The sequence below is a fragment of the Anopheles gambiae genome, chromosome 3, assembly GCF_943734735.2.
Source record: "Anopheles gambiae chromosome 3, idAnoGambNW_F1_1, whole genome shotgun sequence".
Taxonomy (NCBI): domain Eukaryota; kingdom Metazoa; phylum Arthropoda; class Insecta; order Diptera; family Culicidae; genus Anopheles; species Anopheles gambiae.
Genome location: NC_064602.1, coordinates 94982437 through 95006456, shown reverse-complemented (window position 1 = coordinate 95006456; position 24020 = coordinate 94982437). Strand labels below are relative to the sequence as shown.

The 24020-nt window shown below is 48.4% G+C and overlaps 6 protein-coding genes across 8 annotated transcripts; 3 read left to right on the top strand and 3 right to left on the bottom strand.

Moving 5' to 3' along the window:
- The first annotated feature begins 69 nt into the window (after positions 1–69).
- On the top strand, positions 70–2857 carry LOC1280567 (negative elongation factor B). Its single transcript, XM_320419.4, has 2 exons — positions 70–203; positions 286–2857. Exons 1-2 carry the CDS (start codon positions 127–129, stop codon positions 1973–1975), a joined length of 1767 nt encoding a protein of 588 aa, XP_320419.4. The 5' UTR covers positions 70–126; the 3' UTR covers positions 1976–2857.
- LOC1280568 (ras-related protein Ral-a) lies at positions 2046–7516 on the bottom strand. 2 transcript variants are annotated; one of them, XM_320421.4, is made up of 4 exons: positions 7165–7516; positions 6692–6852; positions 6291–6465; positions 2046–5195 (listed from the first exon to the last, which is right to left on the bottom strand). In XM_320421.4, exons 1-4 carry the CDS (start codon positions 7315–7317, stop codon positions 5079–5081), a joined length of 606 nt encoding a protein of 201 aa, XP_320421.4. In that variant the 5' UTR covers positions 7318–7516; the 3' UTR covers positions 2046–5078. The 2 variants fall into 2 exon arrangements, with proteins under 2 accessions (XP_320421.4, XP_061518470.1); XM_061662486.1 differs by having other exon boundaries at positions 2046–3338; positions 7165–7511.
- A 982-nt stretch (positions 7517–8498) lies between these two features.
- LOC1280569 (SUMO-conjugating enzyme UBC9-A) lies at positions 8499–10388 on the top strand. Its single transcript, XM_320422.5, has 4 exons — positions 8499–9007; positions 9149–9232; positions 9446–9708; positions 9803–10388. The coding sequence occupies exons 1-4, from the start codon at positions 8942–8944 to the stop codon at positions 9864–9866; spliced, it is 477 nt and encodes a 158-aa protein (XP_320422.3). The 5' UTR covers positions 8499–8941; the 3' UTR covers positions 9867–10388.
- A 339-nt stretch (positions 10389–10727) lies between these two features.
- Positions 10728–13014, top strand: LOC1280570 (ATP synthase subunit beta, mitochondrial). Its single transcript, XM_061662467.1, has 2 exons — positions 10728–10889; positions 11019–13014. Exon 2 carries the CDS (start codon positions 11099–11101, stop codon positions 12611–12613), a length of 1515 nt encoding a protein of 504 aa, XP_061518451.1. The 5' UTR covers positions 10728–10889; positions 11019–11098; the 3' UTR covers positions 12614–13014.
- Positions 13015–13024: 10 nt separating this feature from the next.
- On the bottom strand, positions 13025–14336 carry LOC1280571 (transcription initiation factor TFIID subunit 8). Its single transcript, XM_320424.6, has 3 exons — positions 14056–14336; positions 13699–13985; positions 13025–13632 (listed from the first exon to the last, which is right to left on the bottom strand). The coding sequence occupies exons 1-3, from the start codon at positions 14189–14191 to the stop codon at positions 13087–13089; spliced, it is 969 nt and encodes a 322-aa protein (XP_320424.5). The 5' UTR covers positions 14192–14336; the 3' UTR covers positions 13025–13086.
- Positions 14337–14576: 240 nt separating this feature from the next.
- Positions 14577–16682, bottom strand: LOC1280572 (CDK5RAP1-like protein). Of its 2 annotated transcripts, none has more exons than XM_320425.4 (3): positions 16504–16682; positions 15253–16428; positions 14577–15186 (listed from the first exon to the last, which is right to left on the bottom strand). In XM_320425.4, the coding sequence occupies exons 2-3, from the start codon at positions 16421–16423 to the stop codon at positions 14636–14638; spliced, it is 1722 nt and encodes a 573-aa protein (XP_320425.4). In that variant the 5' UTR covers positions 16424–16428; positions 16504–16682; the 3' UTR covers positions 14577–14635. The 2 variants fall into 2 exon arrangements, with proteins under 2 accessions (XP_320425.4, XP_061518453.1); XM_061662469.1 differs by having other exon boundaries at positions 16545–16668.
- Between the last annotated feature and the right edge of the window lie 7338 nt (positions 16683–24020).

Below are 24020 nucleotides of genomic sequence, written 5' to 3'. Positions count from 1 at the left end.
CGAGATACAGCGATGGTCGAACGTCAAAAACCCTCGCCATGTTGTACGGGAGCGTCGGTTTGTTGACAACACGGCATCAAAACAACACAATTCTCTGGCCCGGACGCTGCGGCTCGGTTTTCGGCAATGAATCCTTCGCAAAAAATCGCTCTTTCCGGCCTGGAAGAGGTTAACGTGCCCGGTCCAGTGTTTCTGAAAGCGGCGTAAGTACGGTGGAACAGTTTGTACGCCTTAGATGATCCCCCTTACCTCGCTTTTCGCTCTCTCGCTCTCTCTGCTTCACAGCCTTTCCGAGTGTGATGATCCGCTGAAAGCAATCGAAACATTCCAGGTGGAGAATGGCATCCTGCTGCCATCGTTGCGCCCGATGCTCCCGCTGCTCGATCTGCACGGTGTGCGCCGGCTGGACTTTCACACGTCCGTGCTGGAGGAGCTGCGCGACAAGCTGATCGCACACATCAACGAGCTGGGCGCCAAGGAGGGTCGGCAGCGGGACGCGAAGCTGAAAGAGCTGCTGGTCAAAAGTTTCCCCGTCGTGCGGGTCAAAGCACTGCGCCCGGTCGTGATGTGCATCCTGCGCAACACGCCGCACATCGAGGACAAGTACCTGCGGATACTGGTGCGCGACCGGGAGCTATACCAGGACACCGACACGGAGGTGAAGCGACAGATCTGGCGCGACAACCAGTCCCTGTTCGGGGACGAAGTGTCACCGCTGCTGTCGCAGTACATCCGCGAAAAGGAGCACATCCTGTTCGATCACCTCAATCTGAACAATCTGTTCTTCACGCCGACGCCGAAGGTGCGCCGGCAGGGCGAGGTGGTCCAAAAGCTGGCCCACATGATCGGCAACAGCGTGAAGCTGTACGACATGGTGCTGCAGTTCCTGCGGACCCTGTTCCTGCGCACCCGCAACGTGCACTACTGCACGCTGCGGGCGGAGCTGCTGATGGCGCTGCACGATCTCGAGGTGCAGGACATTATCTCGGTGGACCCGTGCCACAAGTTCACCTGGTGCCTGGACGCGTGCATCCGCGAGAAGAACGTCGACATGAAGCGGTCGCGCGAGCTGCAGGGTTTCCTCGACAACATCAAGCGCGGGCAGGAGCAGGTGCTGGGCGACCTGTCGATGACGCTGTGCGATCCGTACGCGATCAACTTCCTGGCGACGTCGGCCATCAAAATCCTGCAGCATCTGATCAACAACGAGGGCATGCCGAGGGAAAACCTCATCCTCGTGCTGTTGCTGCGCATGCTGGCGCTCGGGCTGTCCGCTTGGGTGATGATCGACTCGCAGGACTTCAAGGAACCGAAGCTCGACAGCCAGGTGGTGACGAAGTTCCTGCCCGCCCTGATGTCGCTCATGGTGGACGACCAGGTGCGCCATCTGCACTCCAAGCTGCCGCCGGACGAGCGCGAAAGTGCCATCACGACGATCGAACACTCTGGCCCCGCACCGGACGCGGTCGAGGCGTACATCCAGGAAAACGCGGTCGCCTCCATACTGGCCATGTACTACACGCTGCACACCGCCCGGCAAAAGGATCGCGTCGGGATTTTGCGCGTGATGGCCATACTGGCGTCCTGCAAGGACGACCGCGCGTACGAGGACCCATTCCTGCACTCGCTCATCGCACTCATCATACCGATGTCGGACGAGTTCGCGAACGAAGACTTCTGTACCGGGCTGTTCGATGAGTTTCTGTTCGCCGGGCTGACGCGCGACAACGTGACGCGCCACATGCTCAAGCTGCTCTGGTACATCCACCAGAAGCTGCCGCAGGCGCGGCTCATGACGCTGATGAAAGCGCTGCAACCGACGGCCCAGCATCACGAGAGCGTCCACAAGCTGTACGAAAATTTGCAGAAGCGCGTCGGCACGCTCACGCAGGAAGCGCCCGCCGAGCCGATGGAGACGGATTTTGACTCGCCGCTGAAAAGTGTCCCCACGCCGGGACCACATTACGTTAGCTAAGTAGGGATTTTTGATTGGCGGAGATGATGGGAAGAGTAGGGAATAAAATAAGAACTTACAAGACAGTGTATGCATTATCCATTCACGAGTGGCTGTTTAGGTTTTTTTTATTCTTTCCATTCCAATTTGCCCTGATATCAGTGACGCTCTCGCTCTCTCTATCGCTCTCTTTTTGTCAAGCAAATCTATATAAAAACCGATTGCTGGTAAACATTTTCCCATCCATATTACACATCAACACACACACACACACACACATTGTCGCCGCCTGTTCAATACGATCCTTACACAGAACATTAAAAAAACACACGAACAACGCTTGCTACGACGGTTGCCCTGTCCTGGCGGCGCTGACGGCCTTACAACAACACCTCGTTTGGTACGCACATACACATAGCTACATATATTGTCTAATAAATAGTAGTAAGCTTGCTGAGTTTAAACGTTAAACTAAATACGCTCGGTCGCGGTTTCTCCCCTCCCCAATTCTCGATTGAGGCCCATCATGTGTCTCACGTGGTAAGCAAATACGTGTTGGTAGAAAATGAGGCTGAAACCCCATTTCTTTTTGAGGCAACAAAAAAAAAATAACGCAAGCAGATAAAGTGACCCTAAATAACGTTTGCACCATAATATCTAATACATAGAGGCATTACAGGTTTCCTACATTTAAGAGCGATTTGGCTCTAAAACTGGCTGCTTCGTGCTGACAAAACACGACACCGTAGAATGGAGCTCCCTTTGCCCTTACATCCTTTGCAACGGGGAGGAGTATACCAGTGTGTCTGTTTGCCGTTCCTTAAGCGGCGAAATGGGAACGCGAATTAGGAGCCGCTCGTTATAAAATAGGCAAAAATCAAACTCCCTTTCATGCACAAAGAAAGAAGAGAAAAAAAACTCGCTTCATAACGCTGTTTATCTTACATTAATTTGGTTCCGTATTTAAACGATATAGTAGGCGGTGTGAGACCCCTCTCTTGATGCGTGTGTTATGTCCCCCTCAGACTGACCCACTTTACCCTACGCTCACACACAGACACACATCCTTTTTTTACCTTAACCGCTTTACTTTGTTTGTTTAATATCATTTTAACAGTTGTACACAAACGACGCATTTTAGTAGTAGTGGCAGCTCGGGGGCACGTGGAGAGAAGTGTCTCGAGGAAGGCGAGGAATACGTACGAGGTAGGAAAGGGGGGGTTGGTGGTGGTTGTGGTGGTCGGGTTGGTCAGGATAGATGGACTCTCGCAGCCACATCTCAAAGGATCCGGCAGCAGCCCTTCTTGTCCCGGTTTGGCGCTGGGACCGTGCTTTGGCCTTGCTTCTTTCGGTTAGAGATGTCCCGTATCAGATCGTAAAAGATCTGTGTGTGTGCGTGCCGGTGAACGAGAGGTAATCCGAGGGGACGAGGGGCAAGATGGTCGAGAAATGAGCGATCAATTGGAAAAGCGTTTGAATTTAACGAATTGAGATACGAAAAGGTACGGGGAAGGGAAAGAAAGAAGGAAGAAGGGAAGAGAAGAAAAAAAAACAAGAACAGATATAAAAATTGATGCCGTTGTAAAACAGAAAAAAGAACCCAATATGTATAAAAAAACCAACACAGTGTACAACAAAAAAAAACATTTAAAACATATAATATTACTAAAGCATTGCATTTTCTTCTTATTAAAAAAACAAAAGCAAACCACATAAGCCTATTATCATTACTTTACAGTAGTAAAACCGTCCCTGATAAGTTGCATGTTGCTTGTTTGTTTGTTTGTTTGTTCGTTTGTTTGTTTATTAATTATTATTAATAATTATAGTTATGTTAACAACAGAAACATGTGAGACATGTGTGTGAGTGTGTGTGCGCTCGCACAGAATCGTGAATCGTAAATGTTGCGCACACTATTTTATTTTGAGGCTTAAATAAGAGAGAGGAGAAAAAGAAACACGGTTCAATTGAACTGTGCATTTCAATTTCGCGTTTTGAGGTTCGCTTTTTGTCCCATTTTTTGTATAAGCAATGGATGAGCATGAGGCTAATACAATGTCGGCAGCTACAGGAAAGCGGAGGTCAGAGTATGACCGGTGATAGATTGGATGGACAGAGAGAGGAGAGAGAGATGGGTGGAATGTACACCGTGTGATTGGCGGGCGAAATGGAAATGGACTCTCCTAATTGCGAAATGTTGCATTCGAACGCGTGAAGAAAGCGCATCACCGCTGAGGAGGTGTTTTTTTGCATAATTTGCTTCACTTTTTGTGTTTTACTTTATGGATTATGAATAGAATGAGCAGGAAATGCACAGAAATCAGTGTAAAGGTTAGACATTCGTTCCTCAGCTGCTGCCATCGCTGCTTGCTTTCCCAGGGGGAGCCTTGCCTTAACATTACGCCACTACACACTGAAGATACCAAAGCGTGGTGTGGTGGTGAGTGAGCAGAGTTTAAAAACAACACAAAACAAATACATCAATACCATGATGGTTTTGAACCGCGCCCCTACTACTACACCACGAGAAAGAGTAGCAGAAGAGCGTTACATTCAATCACTAAGCTTAGTAGAACCGCGTAGGGATAGAGACGTAAGCGCGCACCAATTACAGGAACCATCTGGCTTCCGGGTTCCACTTCCGGTTCGCATTGCACTGTAGCCCCCAGGAGTAAACCTCCCTTGCTGCAGGGAGGAGATGCAGACATTTCGTGCTCGTTCGAACTATCCTTTCCGCACGGGGTTCATCGTGTCGGTTGGAACTTATCGGCTTTGTTTTTACTTTTCCCTTAAAGTAATTATGTTACTAAATAGCGATGTGTTGCGTGTATGTGTGAGAGTGGTCGCGCTTGATTCGCGAGAGTAGTATTATGCTTTAAAAAGCTTTCTTCGACCGCTTGTCACTGTTTTATGATTCCTGAAGAGAACGCATGGGTGAGTATTTGCCCACTGGTTTTTGTTTGTGATTTGTTTGGTGCAGTGTCCACGGCCGTCGAGGGGTTTTGTTTATGTGTGTCTGAGTGTGTGCCTTCCCCCGCCTGGCGCCTAGTAGCCTAGTAACCGCGCCGGTGAGCTTCCTCCGTACGGGGTCCTGATGGTAGACTGGATGACGCTGTTTCGGCTCTATAATGGCATACATTTGATTTTTCGTCGCTTCGATTTGTCTTTAACGCGACCGTTCGTTGTCTTGGAATCTTCCGTCTTTCGCGAGCGGATCTGCCGCATCAGGTCAAAGAACACCTGCGGGGAAGAAGTGAGCATGGGGAGTGTGTGGGTGATGTGGCGCACGGCGAACGAAGAACGTACACGGGAATGCACACGGCGTTCTTGCTGGCAATTGGATTGGCAACGGAGAGAGTGCGGGTGCGAGGTGTTTCAAAACCAAAATCAATGGGAAAACAAGGAAACAAAAGGCTCTACTTATTCGCCCCGAAAGGCAGGTGCAGGAAGCAGGGAGGCGGCTACCAAAGTACGGCAACAGAGGTACCAAACTAAGAAAAAGGTTCGATAGCGCAAAAAGATCGGTAAAACAGATACAAAGCTAACTTAAAACTACCAAATAACGGCCGTTTCGAACATCTTTTTCTTAATATCTACCAAGATATGCTTCAAGAAATGCAAATTATCCTTAAAGTGGTTATTAAATACTGTTTTGTTAGTGGATTAACGAGTTCTAATTGGATTTTTACGATTCCTATTGTTTCTAAACAGTCTAACTGTTTGAGTTCATCGGAGGAATTAATTAAAACTAGAAAAAAACCCCTTGACTGCAAAATATGTCTACTTTGGCAAACCAACCACTGATACGGTAACTATAGAAACTATGTAGCATTTCTACCCTAAAATCTAGCAGTCAAAAGTGGAACTATTGCGGTGGATAACACGTGTAAAATCATAATTAAATTAAGCTGGAATATTGAAACAAACAGCAACATGACCAAGCCACACACATACCAATGGTGAATAAGCGCCTATCATATCATATCGGGGAGGCCTCAAGTGCAAGTGGAAAAGCAAACCAAAATGAATCAACATTTGTGCAATTGTACCAAGCACTCCAAACAAAAAACAAACAAAAATTACTCAACAGATGAACAAAAAAAAGGAAGCTTGTAGGGCATTGCACGTGTGTGTGTTTGTATGTGTGTGTGTTTGTATGTATGCAACAAAAAGATAAGGGCACGAAAGTAAAGCATCACGTAGCATCAAACAAACGCACAAGCGGATTGAACACACCGGAAAAACGCAAACACACACAGACACTGATGTGGATTTGGGGTGGAGGGGGGGGGGGGGAGGAGGAAGGAACATACAACAACAAAAAGAGCAACATACCTTGTCCACATTTTCGCGTGTTTTAGCCGATGTTTCGACGTATGGCACACCCCACTGCTGGGCGCGGGACTGACATTCCGCCAGTGGCACCTTCCGTTTATCGTTCAAATCGCATTTATTGCCGACCAGCAGGAACGGTATGTTTTCATCGTTCTTCACGCGCAGTATTTGTTCCCTGTTGAATTGCAACCAAAGTGTGGAATGGGGTGGCGTTGGGAGGGTGGTTGGCAGGGTTGATGAGGTCATAGGGAGCAGGCGAGAGAGCGAGAAAAGATCCATCAATTAGCAGCAACCGCGATGGGTGGTGGGGTGAGAGGCACCAGCACCACCGCCACGATTAGTCATCGTCACATGATGATGTTGATAATAGGGCGCAGCGATGAGGTGTATACGTTACATACCGGAATTCCTGAGTCGCCTGAAAGCTGTCGTCTTCCGTGATGGAGAACACACACAGGAAGCCTTCGCCGCTGCGGAAGTAGTTGTCCCGGATGGCCGCATAGTCTTCCTGGCCCGCCGTATCGAGAATATCGATTTGGACCTCTTCGCCGTCCAGCACCACCTACAAGCCAATCCCCGCCACCGCCGCAAAAGGGCGCAACACCCGCGAAAGAAAAGCACAAAGCAAAGGGAGGAGAAAAAAACGAGCAGAAGAGCGCTGGATAAATAACGGAGAAATCGTCCACTTTCCCACCGTGCGAATTAACATCACAATAGGGGGTGGCGCGGCCGTTTGTGGCTTTTAACTGTAGCTTCCCCCCTCTAACCCCGTTCTTCTTCACCACAACTCTCACTCCACTAGCTTCTTCGTCTGCGGACGCGCCCTTCCTCCCTAGGCGGGTGGTGGTGGTGGCGGCGGTGGTACAACACGTACCTTTTTACGGTAGCTGTCCGCTTTGGTCGGTTCGTAGTCCTCCACGAACTCGTCGTACATGAACTGTAGCGTTAGGGCGGATTTGCCTACACCGCCGCTGCCCACCATGATGACCTTATGCAGGGCCGGGCCCGTCGTAGGTTTCTTCGACATCGTTCCACACGGGGGGACACGGGAGCTCTAGCGCCACCAAACACTCTGTGCACTGCTGCACTGCACTTTTCGGGAAGAGAAGGAAAAGTTTGGAAAGTTTCCAAAACAATTTAACAAGCCAGCAGCCCCCTGCCTGACAAACGCTCGTTTGACGTATGACGAAGCGCCTGAACGCGAACGATAGGAAAAGTGTAATCGTAGGACGAAGGAGAAAGGGGAATGCGGCAAGAGAGGGGAGGTGTTGTCACGCCTTGCTGTCAAAGCCTAGGCCGAGATTGAGACACATTGCTGTAACAAAATGAGGGGAAATCTTAGCTTAAATCTATTTTGTGTGCACTTATTTTGCATTTTTTGTAATATTTTTTGCTGATATTATCAAAACTGCTCTGAAAGCATATACAATTGGGCCAAAAAAAACGGTTGTTTGAGATATTTTGACCTCAAACGAGTAGATTGGCCCATTGTCATTTGCACACCTGTGTGTCAGTCACCTTGGTTGTGGCGTTTTGCGCCTGTGTCGCCCAATGTTTACGTTGTTTACGGCAGCACCGCCACAAGCACGCAGAAAGAGATCTTTGCAGAACGATTGTGCTATTTCAAGGTAAGAAAGTGCTTTAGATATTTCAGCGATCGTGCTAAGAAAACGGTGTTTATCGTTTTAGGCAAAACAAGCATAGCATTCACCATGCGGCGTCGGGAAATTCCTGCATTTACGCTGAAACTGAGCGACCTGAAGGAGTACGAGCAGGCGAAGCAGGAGAAACTGGACAAGAAGTCGTGCCAGACCGACAAGCAGCCGAAAGCAGCGACCAGCTCACAACAGGCGCGAAAGCTGCCCCCAAATGTACATTCGTTTAATTAGTAAATAAGAAGGCAATTGATGTGATTTTGAAGCTTGTTTGTGTTATTTATCTTGCGGTCGGAGCAACAGCGCTCAAAGAATTCGAACTGATGGACAAGGTGGCCAGACTGTTCTGTCCGATAGGCCGAATGTGGATACGTCTGCAAAGCTTCGTCTTAAGGCCTTTTTAGACGGAGGGAAATACTGTAATTTCTCTTTGGCATTTATCTGTCAAACTTAGACTTTGACACAACAATGCCTTTCGTGCGTGTAATAACACAGGAGAATTGTTACGACACCTTTCACATTTATTATTTTATTTATTTATTTTCTAGGCTTCACCCGAAAGAATCATTAATAATCATAATCATTATAAATCAGAAATGAGCATGCCGAATTCCAATTTTCCGACTAATATCCATCTGTCAAACCCTGTTAGAAGGATGAAATCCTAAAATCAAATGACAGTATTTTCCTCTGTCTAATAGGGCCTTCAGTGTCCTTGGCGGTGAACCGGTAGAACTTTAAATCAACCGGTTCGTCTGGTCACCCTGCCGAAGGCACCAGCTCGATTGTTTTTGTTTCTGGCCTACTGCAACCATTTTACTTGCAACTGTCGGTGACGCCGGTTTGAAGCGGGAACTAGCTCTCTTTGTGCAACGTCTGTGCGTGTGTGTGTGTGTGAGCGTTTCTATTGTGTTCTGAGCAATTTAGCCCGCTTGTTAACATCGTATAGGGGTTTCGCTACAAGCTCACCTAAACAAAAATACAACAATCTACAAAATGTCCGGCATTGCTTCGTCCCGCCTGTCTGAGGAACGCAAAGCCTGGCGCAAAGATCATCCCTACGTAAGTTCGATCGACTTTTTCTCCGGCCCGCCATTGCGTGAAATCAGACGATCACCCGGCATTTCTGCGAATGTGATGGGTTTTCTTTTGTTAAGTTATTTTAATGACTTTTTTGTGTTTGTTCCTTTGCTCTTTCTGCAGGGATTCGTTGCTAAACCGGCGAAGAATTTGGATGGCACGGCAAATATCATGAACTGGGAGTGTGCCATTCCTGGAAAAAAAGGTGTAAGTAGAGTAACGTTGTGTCTGTGCATGTGCTTGTGTGTGTGTGTGTGTGTGTATGTGTGGAAAAAGAGAAAGGGGAGCTTCGTTTTGCGCTACTGCCTGTCCTTTTCCCGCCTTTTGTTGCTTGAATTACTTCAATTAATTATTCTGTTTAATTGTTTTTACGCGCCCGCGCCACAAACGTTGGTCGTGATTGTTTGTTCGTTGGCACAGACGATTTGGGAGGGCGGATTGTACAAGATTCGCATGCTGTTCAAGGACGATTACCCGACCACCCCGCCAAAGTGCAAGTTCGAGCCGCCATTGTTCCACCCGAACGTGTACCCGTCCGGCACGGTCTGTCTGTCGCTGCTGGACGAGCAGAAGGACTGGCGTCCGGCAATAACGATCAAGCAGTTACTGCTCGGCATTCAGGATCTGCTGAACGAGCCGAACATTAAGGATCCGGCACAGGCGGAGGCGTACACAATTTACTGGTAAGTAAACAGTGTATCCTACCACCTAGAGAATTATAGAGGTAGAAATGATAATTATTTTTGTTTCCTTTTTTTTTCTTGTGCATTTTTTTAGCCAAAATCTGGCGGAATATGAAAAGCGTGTACGTGCGCAGGCCAAAGCAATGTCGAATAGTTAAATGATTTATTGTTCATCGTAATGTAGAGGCGATTGAATTAATGTACGGATAGAGTTAAGCGAATTTACAGACCCAGGATAGCTGGCAGATCCGTGTGTGTGTCTCTCTGACCGTTGAGTGCCTCGCGTAGCTTAAGGACATTAATCTTTTCTTTGTTATCTCTTGACTAAAACCAACGTAAATAATTAGGGAAGTGAGAAGTAGTAATTAGCATGGATTGTTGCCATAGCAAATTCTGACCATAGCGACGATGCGTTGCTTGCTTTGCGAAAATAAGGATAGTTTCGGTGAAATAGCAGAGCGCGATACTGAGTGAATTAGAAACAGCAAGAAGGGCAGACAGCAGAATGGAACTCAGAGAAAACTCAAGTGAAGAAATGTATCAGATACGAACTACTTTTTGAGCGATTGTGTGGACAAGGAGTGAGCTCTTTGGTTCATCAGTACGTGGGCTGAACATAATATAACATAATAAACACTGAAATATAATCAGCCACTATAGCTGGCTACATACTCGTTAAATTATGGAGCATAATTTTCTTTAGAACGACATCGAGGAACATCGGAGATAGTCAACCTATTTCCCGATAATTAGCTTGTGGCAGATGGATTCAACGGAACTCGGTTTCGGTCAATCCCGCGTAATTTGAAATAAGAATGACAGAAGAGTGACAGCTGTTGTTCTAAATTTGTCCACTGCCAACCCAAGTGTGCGATGAAATCTATATTTTTACTCTATTTTTATGAATTAGATATTTCATTAAACAAATTCTTCGTATTTAAATAAAATTCTATAGATTTTATATATGCTCTATACTGCCGGTACAAGAGAGCGAAAGAAATTCCCTGCAAAGTTGGTCAGCCAGCGAACTCGATCCAACGCACACAGTGTGTGGTGTGAAAGTACGCCACCAACGAAACTCGGCACGCAGTGTGGACCTGTCATTGGTTGTAGAAATTCTGGCACCTCGCCGCAGCAGCCCCGATTGTATAATTTTCATTTTCCCAACAAATTGTCATCCGGTAGGTTTTACGTAATCAGTGTTATTTTACCACTTTCCTAGTTTATCTTTTAGCAATAAGTCGACCCATTTTCGAACGATCAGCTTGTGTGAATAACTCGTGCCCATTATTCCCCCGTTTCGTCTTTAGATAATTTGTTAGAAAAAAAAGAAGCAGCCCCGAAACTAACCCCAGAAAAGCATCCAACGCGCGAGACCGACCCGCCGAGGATGTTTTCGACAATGAAATCGCTCATGACCACCGCGGTCCGGGCGGAGCAGATGATGGCCCGCTCGTACGCGGCGAAGGCGGCGGCAAAGGCCGCGGCCGGAGCGCAGGGCAAGGTGGTGGCCGTCATCGGTGCCGTCGTGGACGTGCAGTTCGACGAGCAGCTGCCCCCGATTCTGAACGCGCTGGAGGTGCAGGGCCGCAGCGCCCGGCTGGTGCTGGAGGTTGCGCAACATCTGGGTGAGAACACGGTGCGCACCATCGCCATGGACGGTACGGAGGGTCTGGTGCGTGGCCAGCGCGTGCTGGACACCGGTTCGCCCATCCGTATCCCGGTCGGGGCGGAGACGCTCGGTCGCATCATTAACGTGATCGGCGAGCCGATCGATGAGCGCGGCCCGATCGACACGAACCTGTCGGCGCCGATCCACGCCGAGGCGCCCGAGTTCATCGAGATGAGCGTCGAGCAGGAGATCCTGGTGACGGGCATCAAGGTGGTGGACCTGCTGGCCCCGTACGCGAAGGGCGGCAAGATCGGCCTGTTCGGTGGTGCCGGCGTCGGCAAGACCGTACTCATCATGGAGCTGATCAACAACGTCGCCAAGGCGCACGGTGGCTACTCCGTGTTTGCCGGCGTCGGCGAGCGCACCCGCGAGGGTAACGATCTGTACAACGAGATGATTGAGGGTGGTGTCATCTCGCTGAAGGACAAGTCGTCCAAGGTCGCGCTGGTGTACGGCCAGATGAACGAGCCGCCGGGCGCCCGTGCCCGTGTCGCGCTGACCGGCCTGACCGTGGCCGAGTACTTCCGCGACCAGGAGGGTCAGGATGTGCTGCTGTTCATCGACAACATTTTCCGCTTCACCCAGGCCGGTTCGGAGGTGTCCGCCCTGCTGGGTCGTATCCCGTCCGCCGTCGGTTACCAGCCGACCCTGGCCACGGACATGGGTAGCATGCAGGAGCGCATCACCACCACGAAGAAGGGTTCGATCACGTCGGTGCAGGCCATCTACGTGCCCGCTGACGATCTGACCGATCCGGCTCCGGCCACCACCTTCGCTCACTTGGACGCCACCACCGTGCTGTCGCGTGCCATCGCCGAGCTGGGCATCTACCCGGCGGTCGATCCGCTCGATTCGACCTCGCGTATCATGGACCCGAACATCATCGGCGCCGAGCACTACAACATCGCCCGTGGCGTGCAGAAGATCCTGCAGGACTACAAGTCGCTCCAGGACATCATCGCCATCCTGGGTATGGATGAGCTGTCCGAGGAGGACAAGCTGACGGTCGCACGCGCCCGCAAGATCCAGCGCTTCCTGTCGCAGCCGTTCCAGGTCGCCGAGGTGTTCACCGGCCACGCCGGCAAGCTGGTGCCGCTGGAGGAAACCATCAAGGGCTTCACCAAGATCCTGAACGGTGAGCTCGACCATCTGCCGGAGGTGGCCTTCTACATGGTCGGCCCGATCGAGGAGGTCGTCGAGAAGGCGGAGCGTCTGGCCAAGGAGGCTGCCTAAGGAGGGCATGAACGACAGGCGTAAGGAGTTTACGCGCCCGTAGTACTGTGACGTCGCCACCGTTTCGGCCTCGAATGGTGGGGGGAATGTCGGGGATGAGGGGAGAGAGAGAGCCCGCGAAAGGGGGAAATCCTCCCAAGCCCCCTTTTTCGGGTGGGAACTCTCGCTTCAGCTGCTGCACCACCACCCCATTCGAGGACGCAATGGGCGACAAAGCAGGCGGGCTGGTTAGTGCGTTAGTTGTAAGCGAAATCAGTAACACTCATCACCACGAGTAACGACAAGATCCATCAACCCCCCTCGCGGGGGTGGGGCGAACCGAGCTGTGTAATTTGTTTGTTTTCTCCTGTGCGGAAATACAGAACCACCACGTTTGATCCGATTAAGTATCAGTGTAGATAGCTGTTCGAGTTGTGTTCGGTGTTTCTTTTTATTTCCTACATTCGAAATTAACCTAAGATCGCCGCTAAACTCTAGCGCATTTCATGCTTCACCTTTCGCGGTATTGTCGCCGCCCGCAGGTAAGGATTATCGATCGGTGCCGGCGTACTGACGCCGGACGTCTGTCCACTGCCACCGGCCGAAGCACTTGCCGTCGCCGCCGGAGAGTCGCTTTTCGATGCGGAGGGTGAAGCCGCCTCCTCCACCTCCTGTTTGGCTTCCTGGGACGCTTTGTCCTCCTTTTTCGGACTCTCCCCGTCCTCGTCGTCGTCGTCGTCGCCGGCGTCGGCCTCTTCTTTCGTTTCCGTTATGTCTTCCTTCCGGTTTGCCACCAGATAGTAATACTCGAGCTCCTCGAAGTCAAATATTTGATCGCTCGGGTTCAGTGCTTGCAGGTAGGGCGGAAAGGATGGTTTGCAGGCGATGAGCGGGAACATGGGGTTCTCCTCGTTGTCGAACAGCGTATCGATTTCGCTCGTTTTGGCCAGAAACTTGGTCAGAGCACGCTCTACATCCCGCTGTTGCTGTGCCGCCTTCTCCCGGATCACCTCGTACTCCGTCACCGGTTGTTTGTGGGTCTGAAATATTCAACACAGAGTCGTTAGGAAAGGTGGCGAAAGCGCAATTGCTGCTCCGCTGCTTACCGGCGTTCGTATGTATGCGTGCGGATCCGGGAACTGGGGCAGATGGCTGGGAATGTATGACGGGTGAGGAATCTTCTGGCCAGCCTGCAGTATGGACTGCTGCTTCTGGGCCTGCGCTTGCTGCGGTTGGGGCAGCACGTGCCGGCCCTCGCGTTTGGCGAACGTGTCCAGTCCCCGGATGGAAATTCCCATATTGACCAGCGCCACAACCACGTCCCCGATCACTGGCTGCGTTCGTCCGGCCAGTTCACAGTAATTCCTAGCCGAGTGTCCCAGCTCAACCAGAACTAAAACGGGGAATGGGCAAACAATTAGCTACGAAAATCCAACCAAAGCAATGACCAAGGTGAAACTTACAGCTCTGCATCATCTCGGTGAGCGTTTCCAGGGCGTCCTTTTCTGCCGTGCTGAAGCCAGCCTCTTCCAGCTGGGACGAGATGGCAATCGTGAGGAATCGCCGTCGTGCCAATTGTGTTGCATTTACCTCAGCCATGGTGTGCCGGAATGATGGTCGAAAACAAAAACCGGCAATTCAATATTCCGGCTGTGTAATCGCCAACCAAAGCTGCGGTGATTCTGCTCGCAGGATTGTTTACAATCTCGCTTGCTTGTGTTGTGACAGCTACGGCAGTGACAGTGGGCGCGCAAACTGTCAAACGGCGCCATTTTCGTCCGAAATTCGAAGAATGCCATGACAATGGAACGTTCAAAAAGGGAGTCGGAATTCCAATGGTTTGTGTTTTATTGCAAAAATGTGTAAGTTTTAGTTATTTTATGAAAACGTAACATAACGTTGAATAGGATACAGGTACGTAATCGCTTTGGCTTAGGAATAGTTTCTTTCGACCTGAAAAGCATGAGCAAATAGTAAACAAGTGTTCAATAGAGGATCATTTATTAACAACTCCGTAACTTCCTACACGATCGTGAGCTCTTCCTAAGCATTTCCATAAAATTCCTTTATCGTTGTGTGGTACAAAGGCTCGCCTTTAAGAATTTGCGAATTTGAACCTGTTATTCGCACCGCAACGTAATCCCCAACGCCCAACGGTCGGACATCGTCACGATCAGCCGCCCGGTCGGACCGAACCTGTCCAGCAGGAACAATAACCTTCACGTTTCCATCATTACGACCCGCAAGATCGGTTCGTGATCGTTTGCTGTAACCCTCGATCAGCACAAGCTCCGTTCGATCAACAAACAAACTGTTTAGTCGTTCCGCTTCCCTCCGGAAAGCTGCAATCATCCGGCGCAAACGCTCCTGCTTCACTTCCTCCGGTACGTCGTCACTGTACCGCCGGTGGGCCGTAGTTTTCTCCCGCATACTGTACGCAAACAGGAACGCAGCATGGTAGCCCACCTGCTCGATGAGCGATACCGTGTCGGCAAACTCGGGCTCGCTTTCACCGCAGAAGCCGCAGATAAAGTCGCTGGAAAGCGTTACGTTCGGTATGATGCGGCGCACTTCCTCTACCAGGTTTAGGTATGCTAAAATTGTGCAAGAAACCCATCAAAACACTTGTTTGGAGTTATAAAAGCCCTACCATCACTAACCTTCCCGCGTGTAACCACGTCTCATGCGCTCCAGCACCTGCGTATTGCCGGACTGTGCCGGTAAATGCAGGCTGTTGCATATGTTCGGATACTTTGCAATCGTTTCCAGCACATCCACCGGGAAGTCCTTTGGGTGGGGTGACGTGAAACGGATCCTCATCTCGGGGACCGCTTCCGCCAGCTCGGTCAGCAGCTCGGCAAACCGTAATCCCCCGACCTTGCTTTTGTACACGGTGCGGAACCCGGGCGCCAACAGCGTTGCCTCCTTGGGGGCATCCTCCAACGATTCGTCGCTCGTGTCACGATAGCTGTTAACGTTCTGCCCGAGCAACGTTATTTCCCTAATGCCTTCATTTTCCAGCTGCAACACTTCCTCGCGGATCGATTTGATCGGTCGGGACCGTTCCTTGCCGCGGGTAAAGGGAACGATACAGTACGAGCACATGTTGTCGCATCCACGCATGATGGAAACGAACGCGGTCTTCGATTTACGGTCCAGCTTTACCGGCACCACGTCGGCGTACGTTTCGTCGAGCGAAAGTAGCACATTGATCGCTTTCTGTCCCCGCTGGCCGATCGCCAGCAGGCGGGGCAAATCCTTGTACGCATCCGGTCCTGCCACCACATCGACGGAGTGCTCCTTCTCTACCAGCTGCTTCTTCAACCGTTCCGCCATACAGCCCAGCACCCCGATCTGTAACGGTTTTTCGCCGTTCGTCTCACGCTTGCGCTTCAGCAGGCGCAAATGTTTCAACCGATTCCAGACCGTATCTTCCGCGCCTTCCCGGATGGCGCACGTCATCATGAGCACGATGTCGGCTTCCTTCAGATTCACCGTTCGGTGGTACTGGTGCGCTTTCAGTATCGACCAAACGATTTCCGTATCATTGGTGTTCATCTGGCAGCCGTACACTTCGAGGAAAACCTTCCGTTTCTGCCCCCGGAGCGTTTCGGGGGCGATGTAGGGGATGGGTTTGCCCCGGTCCGCAATGTAGACGGTGGAGGTTTCCGCTTCCGTTGTTCCACGCAGGAAATCTTGCAACGAAGGGCCTTCCTTGAGCTGTTCCCGCTTCTGCAAACTGCTCGATGATGCGGTGCGCACGCACGTCCTGTGTGGTAATATCCTTCGACCCAATCGGACTAGTATCGAATTTCTTGCTACTGTGTTCATTGTATCTAAAAGGGGAAGAAAAGAAGCAATCGTAGAACACTTTCTGCTTACATAAGATGTCGTGGTGCATGGGTGTTTACTTTCTTTAAAATGCCTAAAACACTGTTTTCATCCAATTCACCTATTTGTCGTTAAATTAAACTTATTTGAACCACTCTACACACTACTTTAATCTTTTCTGTAGAAAAATCGATGGTTTTTTGATGCGGCTTTTGGTTCCAAACGTTTGTTTACAAACAAACACGTCAATGTGACTTTCTCAGCAGCTGTCTATTGGATCAGGGGTGTCCAACCCTTTGCTCGGGGCTTTTGGACAGCAGTGGAGTTTTATGTAGAAGAAAGTTATGTTATTGTAATTCATGAATAGAAAAGTTTATTATTTTATGAATATTCACGTGCAACCCACAGTTCGTATTAGAAAGAAGGTCATTTTAACCCAAATTGGCTTACGTTTGACATACACCCACGGAAAATGTGTGAGCTTTTGTTTAAAGCTGCTGACAAAGCTTCGTTGCTATGGCAATCACAGCTTTTTGCGCAATCTGATGACCTGAACATAGCTGCGAAGTCCTGAATGTTACGAAATGTTGTTGTCGTTATCGTAGTTTCTTAGTAGGAGAAAGCCAGCACTTTCTATTCATTAATTCCTCTTTTTCTCGTACAGTTACCAATACTGGTCTAGTGTTGTCAAGCTCTTTTAAGTGAGGGTGTAAATGGCTTATTTATGATTTAATTTTGGCCTTAGTTTGATTATGATTCCCTGTCTATGGGGACTTTCGTTCGGAAAAGTAACCTTTCCATGTTATACATTTTAGGTATCCAAATAAACCACTAAACTGCATCTGAGAATGTTTCGTTTAAAGTGTATCTGACAATTTTCTTATTTTTCGCATTTATAGCTTGCCAAATGGTATTATGGGCCAATCTTGAGGTACAGTCGTCAACTAGCATGACTTCACAACATGCTCGTCATGGACTCAAGCCTCGTAAGGACCGATCCTTCTAAATGTGGGACTATCCTGCTATTTGTAATCAATTGGTCACTGAATGCCAAGCTCCTTAGCAATGCCCTTTATTGTTGTGCTAATTAAGCAGAAAAAGAACCTGTGGCTATATAAATTGTACTACAGACATGATAGATGTTGTTTGTATTACGTTATGTTGATGTTATTTACTACCTTATCCTTCAACTTATATTTTCTTTACTAACTATATCCTTCACGATGATGGTCTGAATGTTTTGCTTTGCTCAGTGGCGGATTAACACGAGTCTTTCTGAAGTGTTGAGCGATAAATTGTAAGAGAAATTCTAAGCTAGGGAAGGATTAAGAAGCAAATTGACTTGTTGGCGGAGAGTGGGTCCTCTTTTCGGGGCCTCTCGAGACCTCGGAGACCCACGCTTAGTTTGCGTAGTGCTTAATACGCCCCTGGCTATACTCCAGTTTAACATATCTCCAATTTGGTTGAGCTTTTAGATAAGATTATAAAGTAATTGCATTTAATTAGAGTTAAAGCAGTCTCCTAGAAGCAGAATACCTCATTTTAAAAGTTTAACGGAAATTTCTGGCACCAATTCCAATCATCCAAGTGCCCAAAACCAATCCGACCAGTAATACATACTCCCAAGTTGCTCTCTAGCTCTTCCAGTCCAAATCTCATGATGCTAACGGTTTTTCTAAATTCTGGAAAAACTTGAAACCAAAATTCATTATTCGTTTGCAAATCTTTGTCTCACAAGCGTAACTTAAAACCGTCCCAGCTGTCCTTGCTTGAGGGAAAGCTTGAGAAGCAAACGAATCGAACGAACGCCGGGATGCTGCGCGGGAAAATACCCCAAAACGGATCCGGCAGCACCTTTTGACCCGGGTGCCAGGGTAGCCGATACCCACGATCTGCCGAGGATGCTGACCATTAAATTTGCATTAATGCAAAATCTTTCGCCAATTGTCCAATCTCCCAGACGGACAGGCCGGACTGGTTCCGAGTGATAAAGCGATGGTTCCATTGTTATTATAATCAAATTAAACTACAAACCTTCTTGCTACTGTCCCGTGAAAGCGTCACTGTCAGCTATCTGGAAGGAGCTGAAGCCTAAAAAAAAGACAACGGAAGGCTGAATACAACGTGATTAACTATTTGGCAAATGTTGGGCTGCTGCAAAAACTATCCCATGGCCTGAAAAAAGAAAAAAAAACACAACCATTCCTTCCCATAACAAGCCTCAGTATTTATTACACATAAAGCATTCGGAACAATTGAGCGTTTTACGACTTGTTTTCTGTATTTAATTAAATTATTCCTCTACCTACCACCCCGGGGCTCCCGGGTGCGTAATCGTTCGATGCGTATACGCGGTGCGTGAGGCACAAATGGAATTCAATTTGAATTTCGAATAAATAAAGCCATTCATTGGCCGGGAGTCGTCGCTGACCGGTAGTCCGGCGAGTTCTTGCGCGCGCGCGCGCTCGAAGGGGTCCTTAACATCTTGCAAACATGCGTGCCCCGCTTTGGCAGTTGTGTGTCGGCTCGCTAGTAATCCGCATGTGAAAAGTGACCACCGCCCTGCCGCGATCCGGTAGCTCACCCTCCCAGCGTTTTTTTCTTGCCTTCTTCCTGAGGGTAAACTCCGGCGACATGTCCTGTGGGGTCACCGTGCCCATTCCCATTCCCGTTTATCTGTCATGCGTAAACTTTCCTTACGCATCCCCGTACGCTCCAGATGTGCGTAGCTGGTGCGCATATCCTGTTTGACCACTGGGCGGTGGAAAATCTCCCTCCCCACCCTCTCGTTCGAGGTCCGTTTTCGTTTTCGAACGTTCGGGAAATAGGATTCCCATTAAAAATGTTGCAGACCATTGAAATAAATCTTGCCCAGCTTCCCGTGCGCTAGTAACAATGTAATTTTTCTCGAGGCAGAAATGCGTGCGTGTGTGTCCGACTTTTTTTGTGTGTGCCTGAGTCTTAGATTTTGGACCACTTTTGGCGCCAAATGGAGGAAAAAGCCCCTCTGTTCACGGATCAAGAGCTGCCTAGGTACGGTACTAGGCTAGATGCTGCGCGGTGTGAAAATGGTTGCTTTTCAAAATGTGGGAAATGTTTTGCAAACGGCTGCAGCAAACGTATAATTAACGCACTACGCAATATTTGTGCGTGTGGTTCGGTTTGGTTGGTTTTGTCAGTTGCAGGCTACGCACATAGAAAAAATCCCATACCGTGGGACAAGTACGCAGGAACTCGAGACCAACCAAAATGACCGTTGAATAACGAATAAATTATAGGTTTCCAACGGTCGATTTTGCTGCTGGACAGTTGCAGCTTGCAAATTCTGGAGCCTGCAAAACGGAAAGCCTAAGATGTAGAAAATGTGAGGGAAATCTCCGGGTGAACAAAATGGCTGACAGACAAACAACAGACAGGCAGACAGCTTCGAAAGCTAAACTCTTTATGGTGTCTTGCTTCTAATGTTATAAAAGCCGTTAGTGCTTGAAGCATTCAAGGATTTTATGTTGGTATATTGAAGTCACTCTTACTTACTTACTTATCCGGCGCTACAACCGCTTTGCGGTCTTGGCCATGCCTCAGGAGTGTCCGAAACCGCTCACGGTCTCGCGCTTTCGTCTGCCAGTCCGTTTCCCGGCCTTAAAGGCGAACGCCTCCACGCCTTCTTGCCACCTCAATTTGGGCCTACCACGCCTCCTCTGTCCTTGTGGACGGCCTAAAAAGACTTTACGGGCTGGGTCGTCCGTTTCCATGCGTACAACATGGCCAGCCCACCGGAGCCTGGCGAACTTGATACGCTATACGACAGTGAGGTCGCCGTACATCTCGTATAGCTCGTCATTATAGCGGCTCCTCCATTGTCCTTCCACACATACGGGGCCAAGTATCCTTCTGAGCATCTTCCTCTCGAACGCGGCTAAGAAGGTTTCGTCAGATTTGGACAGTGTCCATGTCTCAGAGGCGTATGTGAGTACCGGAACTATATAGGTACTATATAGTCCCAGCTTCGTCCGTCGCGACAGGTTCTTTGAGGTGAACTGAATTTTCAGGCTGTAGAATGACCGGTTGGCAGCCAGCATCCTTGCGCGCAACTCAGCTTCCATGCTATTGTCGTTGCTGACCTTTGACCCCAGATAGGTGAATTCTGGGACGACTTCAAACGTGCGTTCACCTATCTGTACATCACGCCTACGTAGATTCTGATTATTTATTGGCAGGCCCGCTGATGTTGCCACCATTAGTTTGGTCTTTGCCTCGTTTATCTGCAATCCGAGGCTCTCTGCCGCCTGCTCGATCCCTTGGTAGGCTTCTGCTACATAGAAGTCACTCTTACTATCTTGAATTAATGTTGAATTGAATGTTTTGGAAATGTTATTAACTTTATAACATTTCCCATACATCTTCTTCTATTTGGCGTAACTTCCTACGTGGACATGCCGGCCTAAACAGGCTTTCGAGACTTAATTCATTACTACGCAGCTGGATACTCAATCCTTGCTACGGGGGGACGGTCCATTCTAGGCTTGAACTCATGACAGGCATGTTATTGAGTTGTTCGAGTTGACGACTGTATTACGGGACCTCCCCCAATTTGAGATTTCCAAAACATTTGACAGATTAATTCTAACCTTATGGGCTCTTCAGACCGATCAACTTCATGTACTAAGCCACTAATTACTCGGGCGCATGCATTATTCATTTCAACAAGAAGTACGTCTTGGATATGTTGGGTAAGAATGTTTAGAAGCTTACGTTCAACTATGTTGTTCAAATGGTTCAACTGGATTGTGATTCTGCTAATGCTAATTCTTAGATAAAATTTGAAGCCAGAATCGTGTCGATACGAGTAGCTAGAGCAGTGTCATCTTGTGTCGTTGCCCTTGGCATAACATTTTCATTCGCGTCTATATAAAAGCAGCATATAGCTCATCTTCACTACCAAAACCAAACAAAGAACGATAAACCTCTTCCCCCGTAATCCTCCCGGCCTTCGCAGCCACAACCATAAACCATCATCTCCAACTTGCGATGAAATCGCATGCATTCGGGCGTGTGCATCACTCGGAGATGCTATTTTTAATTTCCCGTGCCCCGTGCCGTGGTTCCGCTCTAGGAAAAAGAGAAGAACCCCACCCGAGACACACGTGTGGACTATACGGATATTTCCGCTTTCGGTCGATCCGGCACCGGGGACAGCAGACGCAGACGGAAGCAGACGGGATCTGGAATGGCAGAATGGCACAGCATTCCGGAGGGGAGCAGGTTGGCTAAAAATAGTAGCAGTAGTAACCTCTCAGTCGTTTGTCGTGTTGTGCCCGGCGGCTGAGTAGTGAATCGCAACGCAATCGATCCATCGGGTGGTTGCGGCATTTGATGGGTTATTACTAACTGTTACTACAGTTCTATTGTGATACTAGCTAGAAGATATGTTTAGCGAAAAAGGGGAAAAGAGAGGAGAGAGGGAAATGAATCTAGCTCTTGCCGATTGGATATAGCGCCAATTGGAATGTTCAATGGAATCACATGCTTTATAGCACTTAGAGGGGATATGTTAACTCAACACACTTAAAATAGTGTTTAAACAAATATTCAATGAAGGTTATTTTAACTAAATAGCATTTAGATGAAGTATTAACATTTATATTGGTGAAGGATAAACTTTCAATATTTGATGCAATTTTTAGCTTATTAGTTAAATCATTATTATCACTTACAAATACGATAATACTAACTTACTTTATTCTGTTTATTTTCCTCGTGATGTTCGAAAACTCAGTGTGTTGTGTTCAAGCTCAGTTTTGTAAAGCCTTATTAAGCCTTATTAAGGAATACACGGGTATATTACAGTAATTTTAGAATATGAGAAACATAAGATCGTTTTCTCTCATCAATGAAGTTTCAAGCGTTTTATGAAAAGCAACTCCCCTCCCTCCCTTCCCCAAGCATGCCACAATACAAAAGCATTCCCATTAGCGAGTGCCCGCGAGGAGGCTCCATTATTGTATTGTCTCACCATCGCTTTTTGCACCATGCTTCGCAATTGGTTTCGTAACTGCAGCGGCGCCATTTTGTACGCGCCAATTGGCCAGCCGATAACGGCGATGTGCGTTTAATGCCAATTGTGTGATAGCGTGCATGTGTGCGTGTGCGGGGCTGCATGTATGCAAATGCAACCCGCGTGTATGCAATTTTGCTCTCCCGCCCCAAAAGGTGCAATGCGCTGCAGTCGTGCTCTGTCGGTGTGTTGGTGTGCCTGCAGCACGGTGCATGCAGTTTGAGCGGGACCGGTTTTTGCTCCGGTGCAATGCAGCACTGCAATTGGACGAAAAGGGTTGTTCACTGTGCAAGTGCGCGAATGTGCAAGTGCATTTTTGATTTACTCTTTTTTTGATTTGCCTCCTGCGTATGCAATCGTGTGCTCGCGTCATATTTCAATGGTGGACGTTTGGTTGTCACGCTGGGAAGGATTTTTAAAACAGGAGAAAAGGGTCAAACATAAAAAAGCTCCAACGAGCAAAAACAAAATGAAGTAAAGGGAAGCATTAATAGAAAATAAAACCAAAGTGCGGAAAGAAGGCAAACCCGTCGACCCGTCGTTTCACCAAAGGAAAATAGAACAAGGGTTTTGTTGTTTTGCAGCACAAAACCGAGTGTAAATAATCGTGTGGTTCTCGTCATGCCTATTCGTTCCCTTTTGTAAGTTTTGGGGCAATGAATACATCCTGGCCGTCCCGGGAAAGGAATAGACAAACCAATACTAGCATCGGCCAGTAAAACGGCTCTCGCGGGTAGCGAATTTTAAAACAAGTCTGCTTGAAGTTTCGATTCCCTTTCGTTCGCTCCGGGGTTGTTTTTACGTCCGCCCAAAAGAACTTCGCCAATACACTCCTTTCCACGACACGCCAGGACAATAGATGAGAGGTTTTTTTTTGTCGGGGACAGGACAAGCATAGAAATTAATGCAAAACTAACCGGACCGAATGTCCTTTCTCGCATCACAAAGATTCCTAGATGGGCCCCGCGGGTTCGTTGTCTGGGTTCGCACGGGCACAGCGATCTATCGGTCTAGGCGTTTCATATTCAAGCCCTTTGCCGAATCCTGTACTGAAGCTGAATCAAGAGGGTTAAAAGGACATGTTTGTGCCGAAAAAAAAGGATTTTGCACGTGCAAAAGAGGCAAGAATTAGTTGTTGGCTGTTTGTTTATAGGAATGGTTTGGTTTGAATTATACATATGAGAAGAGAGAACATCATCGCAGCGCTTTTAAGCGAAGACAATGAGTTGTAACATGATAAAAAACTCCTTTTATTCATATAGGTATTAGTTTGAAGTGTTCCAGTCCTATCTGGTCGCTATCGGGCTCGCTATCTGTGACTTATGACTGTATTGTCACAAATCCAGTGGTTATTGTGAGTTATTGATGTCATTTTTGTCCTCTCTATCCCTGAGTTTCTCGTCTTGCCATTTCACAAATGTCCCTAGAATACGATCAACATCTTCCAGACGAATTCGGGACATTTTGTTCCGCACTGCAGCCCATGTCGTCCCGGTCCAAGATCAGGGAAAACCGGAGTAACCTGTTTGAAATTTGCTACAC